This window comes from Diabrotica virgifera, chromosome 9, assembly GCF_917563875.1.
Source record: "Diabrotica virgifera virgifera chromosome 9, PGI_DIABVI_V3a".
In the NCBI taxonomy this organism is placed as follows: domain Eukaryota; kingdom Metazoa; phylum Arthropoda; class Insecta; order Coleoptera; family Chrysomelidae; genus Diabrotica; species Diabrotica virgifera.
The window spans coordinates 9379016-9404519 of NC_065451.1; the positions used below are offsets into that span (position 1 = coordinate 9379016).

The window sequence follows — 25504 nt, forward strand, 5'->3', positions numbered from 1 at the left end:
CTTTTACTTTCTAATTTATTAATTATTTTAACACTTATTTTATTTAGTTTTTATGTTAATCTACAGTTTTATACGTCTATCTTGGTCGCCTCCTCTAAGAATATGCCTTATACTAAATTTACAATCAAGTTGCAGTAGAAATAAACAAACCAAGACACGTTAAATGCTACTAGGAGCACTCCCGAATCATAATTTACAATGTATAAACTTTGGAAATCATCATTTGGGATTTACAATGTATATACGTTGTAAAGTATAATTCGGGAGTGCTCCTAGTAGTATTCAACGTGTCTTGGTTGGTTTATTTCTACTGCAACTTGAATGTAAATTTAGTATAGGTATGAAATTGGTCTTATTTTAATAGTTTTTAATAACTCACGAACGGCATTTGCTCTATTTGCAACATCTTCATCGTTAGTCTGCATCGCTGTCCATGGTATTCGTAGCCTTCTTCTATGCAACCAAATCTCAATGCCTCTAGGCCCTAGGCCATTAATCGTGTCAGCCTTTAGAGTCCAGATCTCGGTCATATACACTGACCAAAAATAACATTTGATCATTATTTATGGAATCTTTATGGTTTTAAAAATGAATAACCATTTTCAATTTCGTTGCAAAACGAAAATACAGCCGAACCATATTCCAGTCCAATCAGAGAGTGCTGCAAGCACCTCTACCGGTTTCGAAACTTATTAGTCTCTCATCAGGAGGCACATATGCTGCTCTCCCTGATCCAACCAAAACAAACCCCAGCGTGCAGTCCCGAATTGCAACGAACGAAATGGCATAGATGCCCTAGCGGCAACTGCTAGCAAAAGACTAAGTTTTCACTCTAATGGCATATAACATATCCCACCAGAGAAGGTTCCCATTGTTTTCATTCTGGTGGGATATGTTATATGCCATTAGAGTGAAAACTTAGTCTTTATGGTTTTATTGATCTATCTGTATGGAAGAAGGGTTATGTCCGAAATTAACCAAGGTGTCCTCTATTATGACCAGCTCTCACTGCTCTATAGTTAGAGAACGAAATAGTTGTCAGTGATTCATTTGGGATTTACAGAATTTCAGAAGAAATAGGAGTAATTTTAGTGACGTGTAAAATTATACTATAATTTAAAATGTGTAAAATTATACTATAATTTTACGTGTGTAATTCTATAATTTTATAATTGAGTCGCTCAGAGCAACAGTGGTCTAAGTCACAAATTGAGTATTTTTAGATTAATACATCAATAAAAACAGCAACATTAAATCTACGGATTAACCGGGGTCTACACAACCTACCTCTAGGCCACTGTTGCTCTGAGCGCCTCGATTATACTATGATTCTAGTAAGCAATAAGTAACATTTCATGCACCAATTCCTGCCAACTATTTCGTTCTTTGAGCTTTGAGTATGGAATGGAAAACTTGCACAACCTGCAGTGCATAAATTTGGAATTTTAGGAAATAATAATAATGTGTAGATATCTATAAATAATTTCTTACAACTTAACAATATCCATACTTTTATACTTTTGCACAATTTAATATTAAAATCCATTAATATATAGCTTTTGGCTGAAGATTCTAATGATTACGATTATTTCATTCATAGGAGATTCTGACCAATAGAAAGCTACAGAAATAAAAATTAAACTGATAATTTTTGATAATATCCCGTCGTCCTGTAGGTATATTAAGTCAGATGCCCTTCGTTGCTATGAAAAAATACATTAAGTGACATTAATGACAATTAATGTTTTAAAAATTATAAAAGTGATGACTTTCAACCGTATAATATTTATAACAACTGTGTGTTTAATTGTACTAATTTGTACTTACATAAATAAATTACAATAAAATTTTGGTTTTGAACAGTTTTATTCATGAAATAATCGCAACAAATTGCACTCGATCTCTAAAATTAATATAGAATTTTAGAGCTCTTGTGTAATTACTACTGATAATTTCGTATTCTTTGTCTTGTTCGTAATAGGTTCTGATACTCTACTACTCTACTCTAATGTGGAGGAGTTAGGAATTGATATGTTTTGTTTGTTTTTTAAAAAAAATTTACGAAGTTTTTTTTATATTTTAAAGTGTAAAAATTTTTCCAATTTTATGCAGGCTAATACAGTGCGGTTGAATAAGTGTTACTCCCCTCCCCTGTTAACTTGTTTATTTTAAGAATATAAGTAAAACGCTCGGACAGGTCAATTTTTAAACTAATCATAGTATATTATAGCATCAACGTTTTGAAGTTTACGCGATCCCTCTTCAGGTGACAGACATAACTTTGATTTTTTTAAATGGGAAAGTACATCACGTGACACCTCATTTAATAACTTTTAAAATACTGATTACAAAAATGTATAATTCTTTAACCCTTTTTGAGAGCGTAGGCGCAGAATTTCGTTAGAATTATTTTTAAACGCATTATTTTTTCGAATCCTGAGAAAACTAATTTTTTCTTTACTAAAAAGTATTTTTGAAAAATTTAAACGCTGAATGAAATATTAACATGTTATCGAGGGTCTAAAGTCCCTGAGAACTTCTATAATGATTATTTTAATAGGTCACAGGGGTGAAAAAAAAGAGAAAATTTAGTCTTATGTTTAATTTCAAATATATCATTCAAAAGAAACTTTGTGTTTCTTTTGTAATCTTTCATTGTGCGTTTAAATTTTTCAAAAATAATTAAGTATTAGTTTTCTCAGGATTTGAAAAAAATAAATGCGTTTAAAAATATAAAATCCTTTAAAAAAGGTATATTTGTGATATACCTTTTATAAAGGATTTTATGTTTTTGTAATAGGTCTGGATCCCGCGTATGAAAAAAAAGTTGATTAATAGCAAGCTGAAAATTTGTTAATAGCTTAAGGGTGTCTAGTCGAATAAACTTTGATATGTGTGAACACTGGAACAGGGGTAGTTTTAATTGTGGAACAGGTTAAAAATTTGGAACGGTCACAGCACGAAAACGGCACATTTATTTTGTCCGACAGAACAGACTTAAACTCTTCGAACAGAGATTAAACTCTCATGCAAAAATCAGACTGCTATTTATCACCAAATGGGCGTTTTAATGAGTGGAACATGTAGAATATGTCAAATGACAGGAATTATGATAGGTAATAAATAGCAGTCTGATTTTTTCATGAGAGTTTAATCTCTGTTCGGAGAGTTTAAGTCTGTTCTGTCGGACAAAATAAATGTGCCGTTTTCGTGCTGTAACCGTTCCAAATTTTTAACCTGTTCCACAATTAAAACTACCCCTGTTTCAGTGTTCCCATATATCAAAGTTTATTCGACTAGACACCCTTAAGCTATTAACAAATTTTCAGCTTGCTATTAATCAACTTTCTTTTTCATACGCGGGATCCAGACCTATAATGGTATACAGCCAACTACAGTCGGAAAAATGAAAGAATACCCATGAACGAACATATAAAACACGCTGTATTTTCCTGTCATCATGTCGTAAAGAAAACTGCCCAGCGCAAGTACATGTAATAATAATTATTCCATGTACCTGTGCTGGCCAATTTTTTGTGTGACACGGTGACAGGAAAATACAGCGTGTTTTTTATGTTCGTTCATGGGTATTCTTTCATTTTTTCTACTGTACAGGAAATCTTTCCTCGTGGATTCGTTTAAAAATAATTTAATTTAAAACGGATTTAAGTATTATACATTTTTGAAATCAGTATTTTAAGAGCGTGTTAAAAATGTAATTTTTAGCACTCCATACGAGCGTTAAAAATGCTACTTTAAGGCACTAGTGCTTTAAAATTTTTATGGCACTGCAGTTCGTATTGACCGTTTAGGCAATTTTGATGTAATGTCAAAAAAATATAAAAATGGAATGTCAGTCAAGTTCAAGTAAAATTTTTTGTAGATATTGTCCTGTAATTACGTTTGTAGAAAAAATATTGTATGATATGCGTGTTAAAAAGTACATTTTTAAGGCACTCATGTGAATTGCAGAACTCGCTATCGCTCATTCTGCAAACTTTCGCATGCGTGCCTTAAACGTGTACTGTGTACTTTTAACACTTATATCATAAATAACTATTAAATGAGGTGTAAAGCTATAAACAACTGTAGAATAGATTCCAGATACAGAATGCTAATACATAATATATATAAGAAAGCAACAATGACAGTACCATTGGAAGAAACCACAAAACCCATACCAATTAACAGAGGAGTGCGACAGGGAGATGTTAATTCTCCTAAACGATTTACATTAGCACTGGAAGATGTTTTCAAAACAATGGAATGGACAAACATGGGAATAAACATAAATGGAAAGAAATTAAACCACCTTAGATATGCAGACGATGTAGTAGTCATAGCATCAAGTTTTGAAGAACTACAAACCATGCTAACCGAACTAGCAAATGAATCCGAACAAATAGGTCTAAAAATGAATTTTGCCAAAACAAAAACAACGACAAACACACAAGATAATAGAAACGTAATACTAAACGACACCACAATAGAAGCGGTTAATGATTATATATATATTTGGGACAGATGATAAAGATAAATAAGGAAAACCAAACAGCGGAGGTAAAAAAAGGGTCAGATTAGCCTGGGCAGGATTTGGAAAATTAAAATGGGTAATAAAGAATAAAAAAATACAACAATACTTAAAAACAAGAGTGTTTGACCAGTACATACTCCCAATTCTCACATACGCATGCCAAACATAGACCTTGACCAAGGCAAACATGGATAAAATAATGAAGACACAAAGAGCCATGGAGAGAGCAATGTTAGGAGTAAAATTGACAGACAAAAAGCAAAACAACTGGGTAAGAAATAAAACAAAAGTCAAAGACACAGGACAACATATAGCCAGGCTAAAATGGAGCTTTGCAGGTCATAACGCTAGACAAACGGACAATAGGTGGAATACCACGATACAACAATAGAGACCATGGACAGGAAAGAGAGCAAGAGGGCGATGGGGGGACGACATTAAAAAGATAGGAGGAACGCACTGGAAATAGAAAGCACTAAACAGAAGCGAATGGAGGAAACTGGGGGAAGCGTATATGTTCAAAATTGGACGAATTAAAGGGCAAAAGAAGAAAAATGAGGTGTCACATGATGTACTTTCCCATTTAAAAAAATCAAAGTTATGTCTGTCACCTGAAGAGGGATCGCGTAAAGTTCGAAACGTTGATGCTATAATATACTATGGTTAGTTTAAAAATCGACCTGTCCGAGCGTTTTGCTTATATTCTTAAAATAAACAAGTTAACAAGGGGGTAACACTTATTCCACCGCACTGTATAATATTCTAAATTATTTTCTAAAATTTTCTTTTCCTGATCTAAATAAACGCTTAAAATTGATTAAAATGTCGACAAAATCACTGGCTTTTAGTCGTTTCAGTCGATTATTAAATTAACTGAACGACGTATTAAAACATTTACTTGAATCGTAAAGAAATATTGTAATTTTTAAACGTAAATCTCAATATCGATAATATTTATTTATAAAGCGATGTTTATCGGGCTCGATGGGAGCCTGGATGCAGCGGGAGAGAACTCTGGTTTCGGCGTTCGTCGTGCGCAGTCGAGTCCGGGCTGCCATATTTACAGCGAGCCGCCTCGGTGGATCAAAGCCGCCGGTGATTGGTCGGTGCCGACAGAGACGATCCGAACGCGCTTGCCTGGGCCGCGACACACCGCACATTACGTCAGTTCGTGCTCAGTTAGCGCAGAGTAGAAATACGCGAACACGTGCTAGTGCCTAGTGACGAGAGAGATCGCCCGCTTCGCTTGTTTTGTTGTTGGTGTTCCGCCGGTGACAGTGACAGTTGTAGGACCGTAGTAGACTATGACCGCTATGAAAACGCGCGAATGCAGATAGTGGTGCTATGTAGTGTGGCTGTGATATGCCGCTGTACAGTGAGTTCGAGTGAACCATGCCACACGTCTCATCCAGTGGCGGCGATGATCTCGGCAGCACCGATGAGGTTAAGGTGTTCAAGGACGAGGGTGATGGGGAGGACGAGAAGAGGTCCTCGGAAAACCTCACCGAGGAGAAAAGTAGCCTTATCGACCTCACAGAGTCTGAGGTAAATCACATCTACACTTGCCGTCGGATACCTACTACCACCCATATCACTCCACAGATTCATTCCCAATTCCTCCTCTACTCACACAAAACCATAGGTCACACACATTCTTTAGAAGCCACGGAAATACCAATAATTATTATATACTTCACATTTCGGCATTCTTTCTTGCATCTGTAACATACCTTCTGTGTAGTGTATGCACAAACATGCATTTGCAGTGCATAAAACTTCATTTAATTTGTATACTACCACCACCCGTCGGAAACTACCACCCATGCCACAGATTCATCTTCTTTAGGTACCGTTTCCTCTAAGTCGATGAAACTGTAATTATACCACTTTCTCAGATTGTTGAGCCAGGAGATGCGTTTTCCCTCTATTTTTCCCAGGATTATGGTTTGTAGCAACAGCAACACATCCCCTCTCATAACGTGGCCGAGATAACTTTATTATCTTAATCGGCCACAGATTCCAGAAATCCACAGAATCATTCCCAATAATTTCTCCTCTGCCCTCACCTTCGCATAAATCACAAATATTCTTTAACTTTAAAACACAAGGAAATATACCAAATATACTTCACTTTTCTTTTGTATTATGTTTCTATGGGATTGAGCCACAATAATTCACATGCCAACAAAAAAAATTTTATAAAACTTTTCTTACAAATTTATGTGAATCCTATGTATTTTTTGGCGCTAAAAAAGAATCTGAAATTAGATTTTACGTATCACCCATAGTTTTCCCACAATTTGACACTGGTTTATTATACATTATAATAATTTGAAAAAGACAAAATACCGAAATACATTAAAATGATACATTATTAGAATAAAACCTTTTATCTAATCCTTATTTTGTAATAGTATAGGTTTGTGCAATCATTTCAGGGCCCAATGCATTTGTATTATTTCTTTCCCTTTTTGATTTGAAACTTCTGAAGTAGCTTTTTCTCCTATGCGAGGCACTCGGTTGTTTCCAAAGAAGTGACCAACAGTAATCACCCATCACATTGTGCATCACATTGGTGTTCCAACGTCCCTGGTATCGTTTCTCCATCACCTTGATATCCTAGTGCAGGGGTCACCAATTATATTTCCTGAGGGTCGAGGCACTCTGTTGTTTCCAAAGAAGTGACCAACAGTAATCACCCATCACATTGTGCATCACATTGGTGTTCCAACGTCCCTGGTATCGTTTCTCCATCACCTTGATATCCTAGTGCAGGGGTCACCAATTATATTTCCTGAGGGTCGAGGCACTCTGTTGTTTCCAAAGAAGTGACCAACAGTAATCACCCATCACATTGTGCATCACATTGGTGTTCCAACGTCCCTGGTATCGTTTCTCCATCACCTTGATATCCTAGTGCAGGGGTCACCAATTATATTTCCTGAGGGTCCGTTTCGAAAACCTATGACACTTCCGTGGTCCGGAATTAGCACTACTTGTCTGGTTGTTCCAATTCGGTAAACAAATCAGAAGGGTGCAGTGCCAAATTTTTAGGCAGAAATTGTTTTTAACAGTTTTTTAATAAATCCAAAACATCACCTGTTTTGCTCCCGAAAATATGTTTTTAGCATTTTTGGGTCATCTTAAACAAAAAAGATTTTCTGTGATTTTTCTCAAAACTTGATAGGTTTCAAGTTTTAAGCGATTTATAAACTGAAAAATGCGAAAATAAGCATTTTCGAAGCTTGAAAATTAATATGTACATACAGTGTACATTATTATTTTTGCGGTTGTTAAGTGCCTAAATTGAAGTTTAAACATTTAATTTCATGATTCTGATGAGTTATCTGGGTTTTTTTCAATTTAGACCGTTTGTTTTTATTGGCGTATTTAATTATCACATTGGCAATAATTAATTGAATAAATAAATAGATCATTAAGAAAAAAATATGTTAATAATAAATTATATAATTTTAATAAATGTGAAATATTTGTTGGGCATTTTTTGCATAAGTACGTATAATATGTATAATAAGTGCGACAGAAACGCAACATAGATTGCTATATGCGGCAATTTAAAAGTCGAGTGGACTCGCATAATTAACAATTAAAATACAACGGTCTGTATTGAAGTAAGTCCGATTACTCGTTAGAATCTTGAAATTGAATTTATAAACTTCAATTTAGGCACTTGGCAACCTGAAAACTAATAATTTACATAAATATGAGTTTTCAAACCTCGAAAATGAGTAGGTATTTTCACATTTTTCAGATTTTAAATCGCTTATAACTCGAAAACCATCAACTTTTGAAAAAAATGACAAGAGACCTTTTTTTTGTCATTCTTTACAAAATTAAATTATCAGTGAGAAAAATGACATTTTTTGTTATGTACAACCTGTCTGAAGTTTGGAGTGAGTTTGGTGCAACTGATTCTCATTGGGGAGTTGAGATATTCATCTGTTAGCTGAGATCTGTACCGATTTTTAATAAAGTTCATTCTTGATAAAGCTGCTTCGCACACATTAAGTTGAGTAGTTGAGTCAAACATAATATACAATTTCATGGCCAAACATGTTCAAAATTGCCAAACGCTATATTCTGAATTTAATGACGGTCCGCACAAAAGTAGCTCGTGGTCCGGATGCGGACCGCGGTCCGCTAGTTGGTGACCCCTATCCTAGTGGAATCGTTCGCCTTGTTCTTCACTGATATCTCCAAGATTTTCAGGGAAAAAGTCAAGATGGTTATGCAAAAGGTGGATTTTGAGGCTCATTTGACATCCCAAATCTTAAATCGTATCTAATATCTTAAAAAACTTATCTAATAAATTAGCTAATAATATAAGGTCGTAGTTAGGGTCTTTCACATTACCTAAAAACTTGGTTACAACTTTTTTGAATGCAATACAAGCTTCTTTTTCCTTAGTAGTCATCTTGGTTTCAAAGGTAATTGGACAATTTTAAATGTTAAATTGTGAAAGAATGGTGGCTGATACAGCATTTTTAATATGTTTTTCGGACTCAGCACACTAAATTACATAAGATAGAGGTAATCTTATCAAAAAAGTTTTTTCATCGTTGGCTTTTAGTGTAATGAAAACCACAAAATAGATCAGGTGAAATCTTCCAAGAATTTTCAAACCTAATTTCTTTTTTATTTTAATAACGATTTCAGGACTGGAATCTAAGCATCAAACAATAATTTTATTTAAGAAATGTTATTTCATTACCCAACAATCGATGGCTCAATCCTATGTATATAGGTAAAACATACTAAATTACACATGCCACAAGAAATCAATTTCAGAATCTTGCTATATGTATAAATATCTACTTCAGATTTTGACATTAATCTTCGTCCACTGACATTTCATTACTATTAAAATATCTGCACTATTAAAAGCATTATAGTGCATAACATTTAATTTAATTTGTATATTATTCGCAACTCAAGGTTGAAGCTGAAATTCCAACTTACAAAACGTATTTCCTGTGAAAGATCAAGGATACAAGGAATCACAAACTTTGGCTAAAAAAATTTACTATTTTTGTTGGGAATAAGGGCAGTTTTACTTAAAAATCAAGTTTATTTGACGTTTCGGAAGTAGTTAGTAAAGAATTCATCTAATAATTTAATTTTATCTGACTCATTCATGTTGACAATTCAGACATACATTATACATTTTAAAGGGTCCCGTTTCTGAGACGACTTTAACAGAAGATACATGAAAAAAACTTTAACTTCGGTCAGAGAACTCATAGCATGTGATTTGTCGTTAAAAAGACAACCGCATGCAATGATGACAGTAAAATTCTCCTGTTAGTGATTGCATAGTAAATCTTTGATCTACATTTAATTTATTCTCAATATTAACACCAAACTCAGGAACACTCTTGCATCCGAAAATCCCGACGGATTATTGCCATAAAAATTTACATTTTTCAAGATACGATATTTACTAACCGATGTGAAGTTATCCATAGATTCCATCCATAGATTTTTTTTTCAAAATATCGCAAAAATACTGGGACAATAGTACTACCAAGCAAGTATATTATTAAATTAAAGGAAAGCAATAGTAAAACGTATACTTAATATAAAATTTTATATTAAAACCAATTTTCCACACTTTGCAGTTCATATTCTCAAAAAGCGAAGAAATACACTTTTTATTTTGGATTTTAATTTTCTTTATGAAATAAGGCTTATTAATAAACAACATATCCAAAAATTGAGGAGGAGTGTTTTCACTTAACAGAAAAAATAAATTTTAAAGATTGTATGTGTGCGATTCTTATGGAGGAAACATGTCTTAGTTAATCACCGCAAAAACGGGGAATACACTTTTTATTTTGGATTTTAATTTTTTTTAAGAAAGTATGCTTATTAATAAACAACATATCCAAAAATTGAGGAGGAGTGTTTTCACTTAAGAAAAAAATAATTTTTAAAGATTGTACGTGTGTGATTCTTATAGACGAGACACATGTCGTAGTTAATCACCTCAAAAACGGAGAAATACACTTTTTATTTTGGATTTTAATTTTTTTTAAGAAAGTATGCTTATTAATAAACAACATATCCAAAAATTGAGGAGGAGTGTTTTCACTTAAGAAAAAAAATAATTTTTAAAGATTGTACGTTTGTGATTCTTATGGACGAGACATGTCGTAGTTAATCACCTCAAAAACGGAGAATACACTTTTTATTTTGGATTTTAATTTTTTTTAAGAAAGTACGCTTATTAATAAACAACATATCCAAAAATTGAGGAGGAGTGTTTTCACTTAACAGAAAAAATAAATTTTAAAGATTGTATGTGTGCGATTCTTATGGAGGAAACATGTCTTAGTTAATCACCGCAAAAACGGAGAATACACTTTTTATTTTGGATTTTAATTTTTTTTAAGAAAGTTTGCTTATTAATAAACAACATATCCAAAAATTGAGGAGGAGTGTTTTCACTTAACAGAAAAAATAAATTTTAAAGATTCTATGTGTGCGATTCTTATGGAGGAAACATGTCTTTGTTAAACACTGCAAAAACGGAGAATACACTTTTTATTTTGGATTTTAATTTTTTTTAAGAAAGTATGCTTATTAATTAACAACATATCCAAAAATTGAGGAGGAGTGTTTTCACTTAAGAAAAAAAATAATTTTTAAAGTTTGTACGTGTGTGATTCTTATAGACGAGACACATGTCGTAGTTAATCACCTCAAAAACGGAGAATACACTTTTTATTTTTGATTTTAATTTTTCTTATGAAAGAAATTAAACCATTAATAAATAACATATCCAAAAATTGAGAAAGATTGTTTTATTTTTTTTATTTATTAGATATTCAAAAATTGAAGAGCGTTTATAGTTAAAAAATTTGCATGTTGGCATATATACTAAGTACTTTGAATAAAAAGTGCAACACCTCTGATTTCAACGGATTTTATTGAAATTTTCACAGACGTCGTAATGGAGTTAACTCATTACTAAGTAACTTTTTTAATTGTTTTATAAAACTTTTTTTAAAATTTTTTTTAAACTATTTAAGCTTATAAAACTTATTTATTGGTTTTTTGGATATTAATGTGATGATTAATAATATTTTTAGTGTGGGAAACACTCCCTTTATTTTTATTTGACTAGTATTCTTGTGAATTATGATTTACCCAACCATTGTACCATTAGCTATTAAACTCTTATTGAATAATTATTATTACTCATAAAAGAATTTACCTAAGCTTGTATGCAATCTGCCGGTATAATACCATTTTTGAGAAATGACAAAACCGATTTCTTTTGAAAGTATTGATCAGCTTAAAGAAAATCTTGGTTATTTATTACTTATTCAAATTTTAGTTTTCTGCATTTTTGAAATGAATTTAAATAAATGACAAATGCCATAGTCTAATCCTACTTTTAGAGGGGCATTGTATTCATATTGTAGCTGATTAAATATATTCCTACACCTAGCTTTAACCGCCCAGGTAGTTTGTTATTAATCACCCTTTATTTTAAGAGATTAGTTTTTGAACAGTACTTTTGTAACTTTCCAACCCATAGGATTAAGGGATTTAACATGTTTCTGCTAATAACAATAATTGTTCGAAAACCTATAAAATCTCTGATAGAATACTTTTATACCTTGTCTAGCCAAAAGAAAGAGTGATTACGTGAATATCATGTGAACTCATGAAATATTTTAGGTCTTTGCCTACAAACAGTAAAACTTCAGCAAACAGTCAGAATTTGTGGCAAACAGTTGGTCAGTGAGAGAACAATAATACAGTCGTCAGTGTTATCCCATTTACTCGTGCTGGTCGACATTTCGCTGCGAGTTTCTTCAGCTTCTTCTTGCGATTTTGTTTGTGTTAATAAAGTCCAGTCATTAGCATAGCCGAACTTTGTTGATGTTGTTGTCGACATGTCTGCGATGTAAAAGCTAAAAAATGGTGCGAGTACCGAGCCTTGTGGTGACCATTTTTGAGTTTTCTGGTGGTACTTATCTCGGATATCATAGTTACTTGAAATACTCTGTCGGTGAGCATATTTTCTACTAGTTTAGCGTTGAATTTGCAAGGAAAAGTACGTACGAGTTTATACATCATTCCTTCTCACCAGACTGTGTCGAAAGCTGCTGACAAATTTATAACAGAGCAGAATTTTTTTAGTTTTCTTTAAAAACTGGCTTCTATATAGGTACAGAGAGATAACACCTGGTCTGTGCAACTTCGATTTGGTCTAAAACCTGCTTGTTCAATTGGGATAGCTTTGAGGATTGTTGAGCATATTCTGTTAAACATAAGTATTTCAAGTAGTTTATACGTTATAGACAGTAGAGAAATTGGTAGATGGCTTTTTGGATAGTCTCCCTACTCTCAGTTAAAAAAATCATCGATTACGTTATCACGCCCAGATGGATGACTTCACTATTATGATATATATACCAGTAAATCATAATTTAAAAATAAAACTTGACTTGTTTCGGTATTTCTCTCCAAAATCGGCCAATCTCGAGAAAATTAATTTATTCCAACCTAAACACTGTATATGCCGCTCAAGTCACCCTTCTGACAAACATTGGTACACTGTATGGCATCGTTCGGCGCAGCGCACGGTTGACCTAATTTAATATAATTTTTTAACTAATTGATCAAATCAAATTTTGCAAATTGGAAATGAAAGAAGAGCAATAAAGCTATCTTAAAGTTATAATACAAAGAAAAAATTATGTTCATAAGTACAGTGTGGGCGGAAAGTGGAACTTACATGAATTCTGTTTAAAAAGTATTTAACAATGTGTTACTAATAGAATTTTAGTTATAAAACTCTCAAATTTGCTCAAGTTACTTTTCAAATATCATAATATACGATGCGTCATTAAAAAAATCTCAAATATTTAAATCAAATGACACGTCGACGTCTCAAAAAATGTAATTTTTGAAAAATTAAATTGTTATCTAATTATAATAAAACGATGTTGGGTTTCAGTAATTTAAAACTTGCCCGTGGTTGGACCAATTACAAAAAAGCAATACGGCGGTAAATTTGAATTACTCCTCCTATGTAAAAAGGAGGTATAATATATTTGTAAATCAACAAAAACGGTTTTTGAAAAATATAAGCTTCCTTTTTTTTCCGAAACAAAGTTTTCGATCTACATTGACTCCCCTAATCTTTATACTGCGTGATTCTGTCTACAATACTTTTTTGACTAATATCAGTATTAATATACTTACATAAGTCTTAAACATATAAATACAATTAACACAATACCAAAAACAATATTTATTCGAAATACCAATGCACGCCCTTGTATACAATGCCGATAACTGACCTATACAACTTCTGGGAAGTAAGGACTCTTCGGGTGTTACTTTTCAAGAAGCACGTAGCTGATTCTTTGATCACGCGATTAAAATCCAAAATAAAAAGTGTATTCTCCGTTTTTGCGGTGATTAACTAACGACATGTTTCCTCCATAAGAATCGCACACATACAATCTTTAAAATTTATTTTTTCTGTTAAGTGAAAACACTCCTCCTCAATTTTTGGATATGTTGTTTATTAATAAGCATACTTTCTTAAAAAAAATTAAAATCCAAAATAAAAAGTGTATTCTCCGTTTTTGAGGTGATTAACTACGACATGTCTCGTCCATAAGAATCACAAACGTACAATCTTTAAAAATTATTTTTTTTCTTAAGTGAAAACACTCCTGCTCAATTTTTGGATATGTTGTTTATTAATAAGCATACTTTCTTAAAAAAAATTAAAATCCAAAATAAAAAGTGTAAGTATTCTCCGTTTTTGCGGTGTTTAACAAAGACATGTTTCCTCCATAAGAATCGCACACATAGAATCTTTAAAATTTATTTTTTCTGTTAAGTGAAAACACTCCTCCTCAATTTTTGGATATGTTGTTTATTAATAAGCATACTTTCTTAAAAAAAATTAAAATCCAAAATAAAAAGTGTATTCTCCGTTTTTGAGGTGATTAACTACGACATGTCTCGTCCATAAGAATCACAAACGTACAATCTTTAAAAATTATTTTTTTTCTTAAGTGAAAACACTCCTCCTCAATTTTTGGATATGTTGTTTATTAATAAGCATACTTTCTTAAAAAAAATTAAAATCCAAAATAAAAAGTGTATTCTCCGTTTTTGCGGTGATTAACTAAGACATGTTTCCTCCATAAGAATCGCACACATACAATCTTTAAAATTTATTTTTTCTTTTAAGTGAAAACACTCCTCCTCAATTTTTGGATATGTTGTTTATTAATAAGCATTATTTCATAAAGAAAATTAAAATCCAAAATAAAAAGTGTATTTCTTCGCTTTTTGAGAATATGAACTGCAAAGTGTGGAAAATTGGTTTTAATATAAAATTTTATATTAAGTATAAGTTTTACTATTGGTTTCCTTTAATTTAATAATATAGTTGCTTGGTAGTACTATTGTCCCAGTATTTTTGCGATATTTTGAAAAAAAAATCTATGGATGGAATCTATGGATAACTTCACATCGGTTATTTACTATCTCTCACATTCAATCAATCCAATACAGCCAATACAGTAGTTTGTACAACCAATATAGTCTAATTTGTGCGAAAATTGCAATACAACGAGTAGATCATTATATTGTTTTGCATGTGCATGTGACTAGTATGTGATAAAAAGAAATCTGTTGAATATTTAGTTATTGCCAGGAAACATTTATCCTCGGAATAAATAATCTTATGAAGCTGAACAAACAAAAACCCCTCAATTTTTAGCATTCTTCTAGGCTTTGTTAAGTCTTGTAAATTTGAATTTTAGCTAAGGTCTAGCTTTGAGTTACCTTTTTTTTCCCGGTAATTATACCCCTTATCCCGTGGTCTACTTAGTCTGTGGATAGTCAACCTCACCGACCCATGGGTATGAAAAGTTTTTGCACTTCCCTATTTTTGATTATCAACTTAACATATAGTAAAAAAACCTCCCTTAACCGAAATAATTGGGGGGAGACCGTTTCGGATAACGAGAATTTCAGTTAAAGATAACATTGTTTTTTGTATCCTTCTTTTATCAAATTACATAGTATTGGATGGAGAGATATAGCTGCAAAACATCATTGTCAATGGAGAACTCAAAAGAAAATAGAAGATTTCTTTAAAAAACACCCAAAACATGTTTATTTTCCTTAATTTTATTGCTTCTTTTTAAAATTAACTTTTTATTGACAAAAGTATTGAACCTGTCAGTCATTTCGGTTAAACGGTGTTTCGGTTAAAAAGGTTTCAGTTAACGGAGGTTTTACTGTATCTAAGAATATCCCTTAGAAAAATCATAGCCAGTGATGTGTCTTTACAAAGACAAACACATGCAACGACGACAGTAAAATTCTCTTGTATTTGATCCCATAGTGAATGCATGCGAAAAAAACTTCATTATACTATCTTGACATAAGTATTTATTCTTACATTTAGTTTACTCTCAATATTAATACCAAACTCTAATTTTATGTGTATGTTATTTTAAAAAGGAGAAAGAAAACAGTAGAATTTTTACTGTCATCATTGCATTCGGTTGTCTTATTAAAGACAAATCACATGCTACTCTTTTTCTGACAGATATTCTTAAGTAAAAGTTGATTTCATCTAATCAATTATACCTTCCACTTTCCAATAGAGGCTCTTGTATAGAGCCATCCCAGGAATGCACCTCAAAAATATTAACAATTTCCAAAGTGCAAATCTAAACGTCAAATAAACTACCTTTATGTAAACTGGCTTATTCCCAACAAAAATAATAAATGTCACAAAACTCCAGAAGGATGTTAAAAAATTGTATGCATATTTTTTGTCCAATCTACTGTAACCGCCTTTTATTTATTTGAATATCATAAAATGTTTAGGAATGCAAAAATAGTAGATAAGGAATATTTGTAACCAGAAGACCTAAGGTTATATCATAATATGCATGAAAATATTATGTTACATTCCATTGAAAATTGCAACTATTTCAGTAGGTATTTCATGTTTACACATTGTATTAAGTCTTCAATGTACAAGATACATTCACATTTTTGTCAGCAATTGAACTCCTTCAGTGTTAATAAATGATGTATTCTTCATATATTTAACGCAATTCTTTTTTATCTATTGGCAATTTTAGTAAGTTGAAGGATCTTTAAATTTGTTTTTTTTTTGATGATTTTTCAGAAACTGTGGTTTTAAAATCCTGATTCTACTGATCTTATGTGTATACACGTATACTATCTATGTAACTATACTATACCATACCCCAATTATTAATACCGTATTGTCGACCTATCTGACGTTATTAACAATTTTTGCGTTGATTGTACTATATACCTTCGTGTGCCTCATCCAGAGCTCCTGCAAATATCTCCTCTTAGTCACAGAATAACTATATGGTTAGTTATTCGGACACGCGCCAACTCGTAACTTTTAATGACAAACATTTTCAAATCAAAATGTACACCGGCCAATTCGTAACTTTTTTTTACCTGAGCTGCCAACCCAAAACTTTCTTCAAGTGAATTCGAAACCATTGATTAAATCTAATACCTTAATCTAAACCGAATGTTTCTCGGTTTGCTTAAAAACATTATATTTGTACTATATGTACGTATAAAAATAGCAAAAATTGAAATATCTTAATAAAATAATAGAAACAATATTATAGTGTTTCATTAACACGTGTAAAAGTATTATTTCCATCAAGTATAGCTCTACACGAGCTTGGTTTTTATCAAGTAATTGTAAATTTAATATTTTTTAGATGTTTAGCAATGATAAATTATTTAAATCCATCTGATAATTTAAAAGCAAAGAGATTTTCCATATGTTTATTTCAAGTCTAAAAGATTATACCTTTATTTAGTTACGAATTCACCGGTAGTTGATCGGTTACCGAAAAATTACCTGAGAGGGTCAGAGTTACCAATTGGCCTGTAATTAGGATGGGGGATTAAAATAGTTACGAATTCACCGGGACCCAGTTATTCTGTGTCTTAGTACAGGTTGCATAATGTCATTGTCCCATTAATATAATTCTTTACCCTTTCGGGCCTACCGGATTTTTTACCGCCGGGTAATAGGTATCAAGATATTTTCTGTCAAACATTACTTTATTTGGTTACTTACTTTTTTTAATAATTGCGCTATCTTATCTCATTGGTACAAAAGTTGGTGTTTTATTTTCATATTTTTTTTTCTCTTTCTTTCAGAAAAAGAAATATTTTCTTTCTTTTTCTTCTTCAAAGATTTATTTCCTCAATGCCTCTTCGTATGTCTTTGCTATTATCCTACTTCCCATTTCTATTTTCTTTACTTTTGCATTTTCATGTTTTTCTGTCGTTTTTTTGTATCATCCCAACATATTGGTCTTGGTCTGCCTTGTGGCTTTTTTGGGCTGGATTCATTCTTCTTGATGGTTCATTGGTTTGGAATCCATTTTGCCTGTCATTTAGGTACCGTTCTTCTAATGAAATATCCATTACAAAAATTTGAATTTAATTATTCCCACTATATTTTCATACCCTAATATCCCTTTTCTCTCTTGCTTGTTAATATATTTTCTCTGTATGGGGTGATGTCGCTTACGTCCTAGGGTTGTTCCTATCACTTTTCTTTGAAGTTTTCTTATTAGTCCAGGGCGCATCTGTTTTGAGATGGACGTTGAGAGGTGACTCAAATTTTTTTGCAGAAATTGCTTAAAAATAACTCAAATAATAAGAGTTATCCTCCCACTCAAAATGGTTCGGAACATTGTTTAAATAATCAAAATGTCAAAATATGAAGGAAAAATTCGATTTTTTTATTGGTTTTTTGATTATAACTTTAAAACTATTCATTTCTGAGGAAAGTTGTACTGACATGAAAGTTGCGTATATAATTAAATTTCCTACAATATAAAATTCGTAACAAATTAAAAAATGGTCACACTTGTTGCAAAATAGCAATAATTGCGAAAAAAACCATACAAAAACAAGTATTCGCATTTTACGTTTTTCAACCATTTATGCTACACTTAGGACCTTCATATTTTACCCAGAAAAACTTTATGATATAGTAAAACAACACTGTAAATTTCATTAAAATAGGTTTAATAGATTTTGCAAAATAAATTTTGTTGCAGGACTGAAAATAAAGCAGATAGCAAGTTAATTCTTTTTTACTTATAGAAGTGTACTGTACTTTTCATTTGCAATTTGCAAAATTGAAATCGATTAATTATCACGGCGTCAGGAAATTTTTTAAATAAACATTAATTTTTGATGCTACGCGCAGGACAGCGGTGTTCGATTCACCCAAGTTGATTTCCACCAAAATTTCTTCCAATCTTTATCTAATATATTATTTTCTTACTCTATATTTTGTTGTATTTTAATATTTTAATTCCACAAAAATCAAACTAATTTTATTATTGTTTGTGAAATATTGTTTAAACAATTGTATATGCTTAAAAATAATAAACTGTTATTCTCTAAGTTAAAATATATGAACAAAGAAAGTTTTTGCTAAAAAAAGTGTTATTCAAAGGATAGAGTATGTGTTTTTATTTTGCAATAAACAAATTTATTTATTTATGTCGAAATGTAATAAAAATTAAAATGTATAAATCATTATCAAAGGTCATTGGAATGCCCAATCAGAGAAAACTATCCGCTGTCCTGCGCGTAGCACCAATAATTAATATTTATTTAAAAAAATTCCTGACGCCGTGGTAGTTAATCGATTTTAATTCTGCAAATTGCAAATGAAAGTTACAGTACACTTCTATACGCAAAAAAAAATTCAACTTGCTATCTGCTTTATTTTCAGTCCTGTAATATTTTGAAAAAAATGAATTTTTTGCGAAAGCTGGATTGCAAAATTTATTTTGCAAAATCTATTTAACCGATCTTAATGAAATTTACGGTGTTGTTTTACTGTATCATAAAGTTTTTCTGCCTGAAATATGAAGGTCCTAAGTGTAATAAATGGTTGAAAAACGTAAAATGCGAATACTTGTTTTTGTAAGGTTTTCGCAATTATTGCTATTTTCCAACAAGGGTGACTATTTTTTAAATATTTAAGCAATTCTATATTGTATGAAATTTAATTACGCAACTTTTATGTCAGTACAACTTTTCTCGGAAATGAATAATTTTAAAGTTATAATCAAAAAACGAAGAAAAAACTCGAATTTTTCCTTCATTTTTTGACATTTTGATTATTTAAACAATGTTCCGGACCTTTTTGAGAGTGAGGATAACTCAAATATTATTATTTAGGTTATTTTCAAGCAATTTCTGCAAAAAAATTTGTGTCACCTCTCAACGTCCAAATGTAAATACTAATATTTTTACAGATGCGCCCTGGTCTATATTTGTTTCCATCGTGTATGTGACAAGTGGCCGCATCAATATTATATGTATCTTGATTTTGTCTTTGCTTTATTTTAAAAAATCTTTTTTTAATTTCTATATTTCTTCGTTTTTTACTTAGCAACTCTGCAAATCCTTACTTTCAAGAATCATACTAGGTATACTGTATTTTTGACAACATTTTTTTCAACAATAATTACTATATAAAAGTTTCTAATCCACAGTATTGACTCTTCTCAAAAGTTGTAAATACATTCCCAGAAAAACGATTATGTAGTTGATGTTTACACCGGTACTTTATATTTTGTGACAGACATTTCCGCATGTATAAATAAAAGACTCGTAAGCTGGAGTTAAAAGGGTACTAGGACGAAAAAGGGTAAAATTTTCGCAGTAAAACAATATTGTAGGAAACAGAGGTTGAACCTCGCAAAAGTCCGGTTTTATTTTTTTCTGGTATATCAAGGGGTGCTTATTATGAGACTAATTTTTTCTTAAAAAATTTCGCCCGGGAACCCCCCTTTTCATCCCTTTAACGGAGGTAATTTGTGGTTTTTGCGAAACGTAGTCCTACCTGTACGTTTTGCAAAAAATTTACTTTATATACTTCGACAATTTTTAATTGAAGGTGTTTCATTGGCAACATCGCACTTAAAGCAAGTCACCGATAGTTCTCTTGTCAAATTTGCAGTGGCGTACCAAAGTAATATTTTAATTATTTATTACTTATTTATACACGTAATTACGTAAAAGTTAAATCTAAGATCGATGTAATTATTAAATTATCATGTATGTTTTGACAGATATTTTCTAGTTGTCTAACAAAATAAAGTAAATATTCTTCTGAATCTATTTCTTTGTGGCATCTTATGCAATTACATACAGTATGGTGCAAATGTTTGGAATAAATTGGTTATTTCGTAAGCCACCGACTTTAAGGAAAAATCCTAACAGGTCGATTTTTACTTTTAAATTATGATTTTTTGAGACATATATCCCACTAGTGACGTCATCCATTTGGGCGTGATGACGTAATCGATGATTTTTTTAAATGTCAATAGAGGTCGTGCGATAGCTTATTTAAAAGGTTATTCAATTCTCTATTCAGCAATATAAACATTAACATAATTATTTATACAAGCTGTTCAAAAATTTTTTTTTGAATTAAATTGACACAAAAAAAAAAGAAGAAGGCATGTAATTTATTTAATTTAGAATACATTCTATTGCTTTCAGAAGACAAAAAAAAAATGGTTTTTGATAAATAAACATTGTTTTTCGCTTAATTTCAATACTCGAGCTGCCACCCATCTGCCCCTTGACAGTTTGAACATTATTTAATTTAAGCGAAAAACAATGTTTATTTCTGAATTAAACATTTTTTTCTATTTTCTATTTTTCTATTTTCCATTTATATCCAATATTAGTTATATGTTGGCTCCGTGCGTCTCCCCTCTACTTACAGTCACGTGACACGCTGTCAGATTTTGTCAAGACGTTTTAACATTGAGTCTTATGGGATTATTTTGTTAAACTTTAATATTTTATTTTGTAGTGATAATAACCGAATACAATTGTTAGAATTCATTCGTTATTAATTTATACTGTAATTTATAGTGCAACAAAAATATTTTATTTTTCGTTAATAAAGATTTATTGACATAAACTGCGATAGTGAGGTTATGTATACAAAATCAAACTGATAATCAATATTGGAAATAGAAAAATTTATATCAGATTAAGTGCGTTTCTATTTTCTGTTTATATTAATACATAATATCACTACCGTGACACGGCATTTTTTTTAAATGTCTCATTTAAACATACACAAAGAGTCCTGATAAATTTTCAAAAAACCGCCACCACGAGCAGATTGGTCGATTTTGCTTTGACACTTTGTTAACGCTCAGAGCGAATACACTATTTTACTTGGCAAATAATTTTGCATTTTGGCATATTTTCGACTTCCACTTCTGAAAGTGTTATTAATATTTTGTATTTTGATAACGATTTCCGAAGTGGAAGTCAAAACGTCAAATAAATTGAATTTTCAAAGTGGGCTTATTTTCGAAGTAAAATAATAAATAAAGTAAAATTTTATTAATTAAGAGTACCTATACAGTATTTCAAGGTCAATTTCCACTTTAAATTGTCATTATGATGTGTGTTTATAATAAGTATTGAGTTTCATTTACTATCCTTGATCTTTGGGAACGGCATGAATAATATTTTACAGATATTAAAACGTGAAAGAATAATGGCAAATGGCACCACCAAAAAGCAATGTTTGGTTTCATTTTAATGAACTATATCTCCAATTTACACGCCTACTAAAAATAGAAAGATGGTGGAGCATTTCTTTTAATCAAGTAAACGAAAGACAAGACAGTGAGAATACGAACAAGAGTGAAGACAATGAATCGAAGATTAAGATTTAATAGATAAATCTACTTTAAAATGTATAATATATTATGTCTGAATTGTCAATATGAATGAGTGAGATAAAATTAAATTATTAGAGAAGAATTTTTTACCAAGCAACAAAAACAAAATTTGTTTAAATTATTAAAGTTGTGTATTTTGATAATAATTTCCAAGTTGGAAATCGAAACGTCAAATAAATTTAATTTAAAACTTAATTGTGACTTATTCCCATGTCAGAAGAAACAAAACACCCGACGTCTATGCGGATAAGGACACTTGTTGACGAGTAAAATATTTCTAAGAATTCTCACCCTTCGACGGACATAAATATATAGACCAGCGAAGTATTGATAAGGTTACCAATGATTCACAGTATTCAAGGAATTTGTTCAACTTAGCCACTTGTAAATTTGACCCATCGGCTGGAGGTATATTGCTACCGAGGCAAATTTTCGGAAATCATCTAATTTTTTCACTTATCCACATTGGCAAAGGATACACAATAAAAATGCCCCCGGTATAAATTTAGTTCTAAAATTTAACATTGTTGCCGATAGTTCTCAGTTCAATTTGTAGATGAGTCGCCTTCAATTAAAAATGGTTGGACTATAGTAAAATGAAGAGGACTGACTATTTCCTACTACATATTTATTTCCCGGCAGAATATGTCTATCACCCACTGTTTAGTGGGGGTGGCGCCCCAAAATTGACAAATTTTTAAAAAAGATGTTTTTAAAAAAAAATATTTTTCCCTGACTGTAATGAAAATTAAGAAGAAACCCTTGGGCAATTAATCACAAATAAGTGGCTGATTTTTTGGTATAGGTTTCATTTAAGGACAATTGCAAATTTTTTAATTACAGGGTGTTAAATTTAAAAAAAAACCCCTTTTTATACCATCTGAACCGCCTATGCTAGAGTAAAAAAACTTTCAGCGATTATCCATGTACTAGTGTTATTTACAAATTTGTATAATGCACCCCCATATTTTCCCCGGAATCACCCCAAAAAAAGGAGAATTAATAAAAGAAAATAATCAAAAATTTATTTTGGGCTACCATTGTGGCTTTAGGGTGCAAAGAAAATAAAATATGCATAGGCCATAATGTGTAGCAGACAGTGTGTTCTTTTATTTTCCATAAGTATGTTATCCATAAAATGAATAGGTGACGAAAAAAAAAACAAAAACTGGAGCCCGCCAAAGCATTTCTGAGGTTTTCGGCGCCACTGTGTCGTAACGGTTGCTTATACGAAAAAAATTCATAGGACTTTATTTGTAGAGAAAATAGTGGTCTTTAATTCTTTATAAGTTTTGTTTTAAAAAAAATGCATAGGTAATGAGAAAATCGTCAAAACATGCTCTCCAAGGGATAGAAGTAGTTTCTGCAGTTTATTTGTAAGGATAGGGGTAGTTTCCGCAGGACTGTTGCAATAATCATATATATATATATATATTTATGAAAACCTTATTGATGGAGCATATGTCCATATGGGTCAAAAACAAAAAAAAATATTTTTTTTCAACCCCCCCTTTATTTATTTTTTTTGGCTACAAGGGTTGCATTAAGATATCGCCTTTGGTGTCCATGCATGGGTAATAAGAACGTGCACAAAATGATCTATGAAGAATTTTAATAAATGGCATGGTGTGTGAAGGATGCCAAGAAAATCACTTTCTTTATTAATTCTCCGTTTTTTGGGGTGGTTCCAGAAAAAAAAATGAGGGTGCATTATAGAAATTTGTAAATAATACCAGTACATGGATAAACGCTGAAAGGTTTTTTACTCTAGCATAGGTGGTTACGATGGTATAGAAGGGGATATTTTTAAAATGTAACACCTTGTAATTAAAAAATGGGCAATTGCTCTTAAATGAAACCTATACCAAAAAATCAGCCACTTATTTGTAAATAATCTCCCCAGGGATTAATTTTCATTACAGTTAGGGAAAAATAATTTTTTTTAAACATCTTTTTTTTTAATTTGTTAATTTTGGGACGCCACCCCCGCTAAACGGTAAGTGATAGACATATGCTGTCGGAAATAAATAGTAGGAAAATAGTCCTCTTAATTTTACTATTAAGGAAATTTTTTGTTAAACGCACAGGAAGGGCTACGTTTCGCAAAAACCACAAAATACGCCCTGTAAAGGGATGAAAAGGGGGGTTCCGGGACGAAATTTTTTAAGAAAAAGTTAGTCTTATAATAAGCGCCCCTTGATATACCAGGAAAAAAAATAAAACCGGACTTGTGTCCATTTTGCGTCCATTTTGAAAACCTCCGTTTCCTACACTACAATTATGTACGAATTTTCTGTTACGAATTTAAAGCCGAATTTTATGGAACTTTCATAGACTTTTAATAAGTCTATGACACACTGAAACCAGTCAAACGGTTCAAGGTTTCAATCAATGAAAGACAGTAATATCAAGGAAAATGACGAAACGTGTCAATAATTTGTAATTTAATTATAGCCCAATAAATGACCGTTTTGGAGTGTAATTTCCAGGGGCAATTCCGAATTGCATGAAAATTTGGATTTAGGTTCTACTTACCCTCCACTTCAAAGTTGAATTTGTGCCGTTGGTTACTTTTACTTGGGGGGTGACATTTACCCATTCTCGGGGGGTGAAAAACGCGTGTTTAAAATAACTCCGGAAATGGATAAATTGACTTATTTTAAGCGCCATTTGTTCTATAAAGTTTTTTACGTAAGTCAATACTTTTCGAGTTATTCGCGATTTAAAATGTTGATTTTTCGACAAAAAAAACTATGTTTTCAGACCGTTTTTCCCAAATAACTCAAAAAGTAAATATTTTATCAAAAAGATTATTTTTAGCAAAAGTGTAGCCTATAAAAAAACGAAAAAAAATGGTGTACCAGTAAAGTCTATAAATTGAGTAGAAACAAAGTTGTAGCTCCTGAAAAATACGTTCTTATTCGTCTAATTCCAAATCGAATAATTTAACTCGAAATCACCGAAGAAAGAAGCGGTTTTCGGGAAAACCTTATTAACATTTTTAAAGTATCGAAAAAAAGCTTATTATTTTTTTTTACAAAAGTTTACAGCATCAAAAATAAACTAAATGGAATTGATCGTTTGGCTCTAGGTACTAGGTACCCTATGTCAGGGGTCACCAATTAGGACGGGGTCGAGTTCGCTC

General features: G+C 31.6%; 1 protein-coding gene across 1 annotated transcript in view; it reads left to right on the forward strand.

The window, feature by feature from the left end:
• Positions 1-5612: 5612 nt before the first annotated feature.
• LOC114332249 (protein pangolin, isoforms A/H/I/S-like) overlaps positions 5613-25504 on the forward strand; it is a 50347-nt gene continuing 30455 nt past the window's right edge. Inside the window, exon 1 of the mRNA XM_028282010.2 lies at positions 5613-6079. Within this exon, the coding sequence (XP_028137811.1) occupies positions 5927-6079 (153 nt within the window). The 5' untranslated portion in view covers positions 5613-5926. The remainder of the gene's footprint in view (positions 6080-25504) is intronic.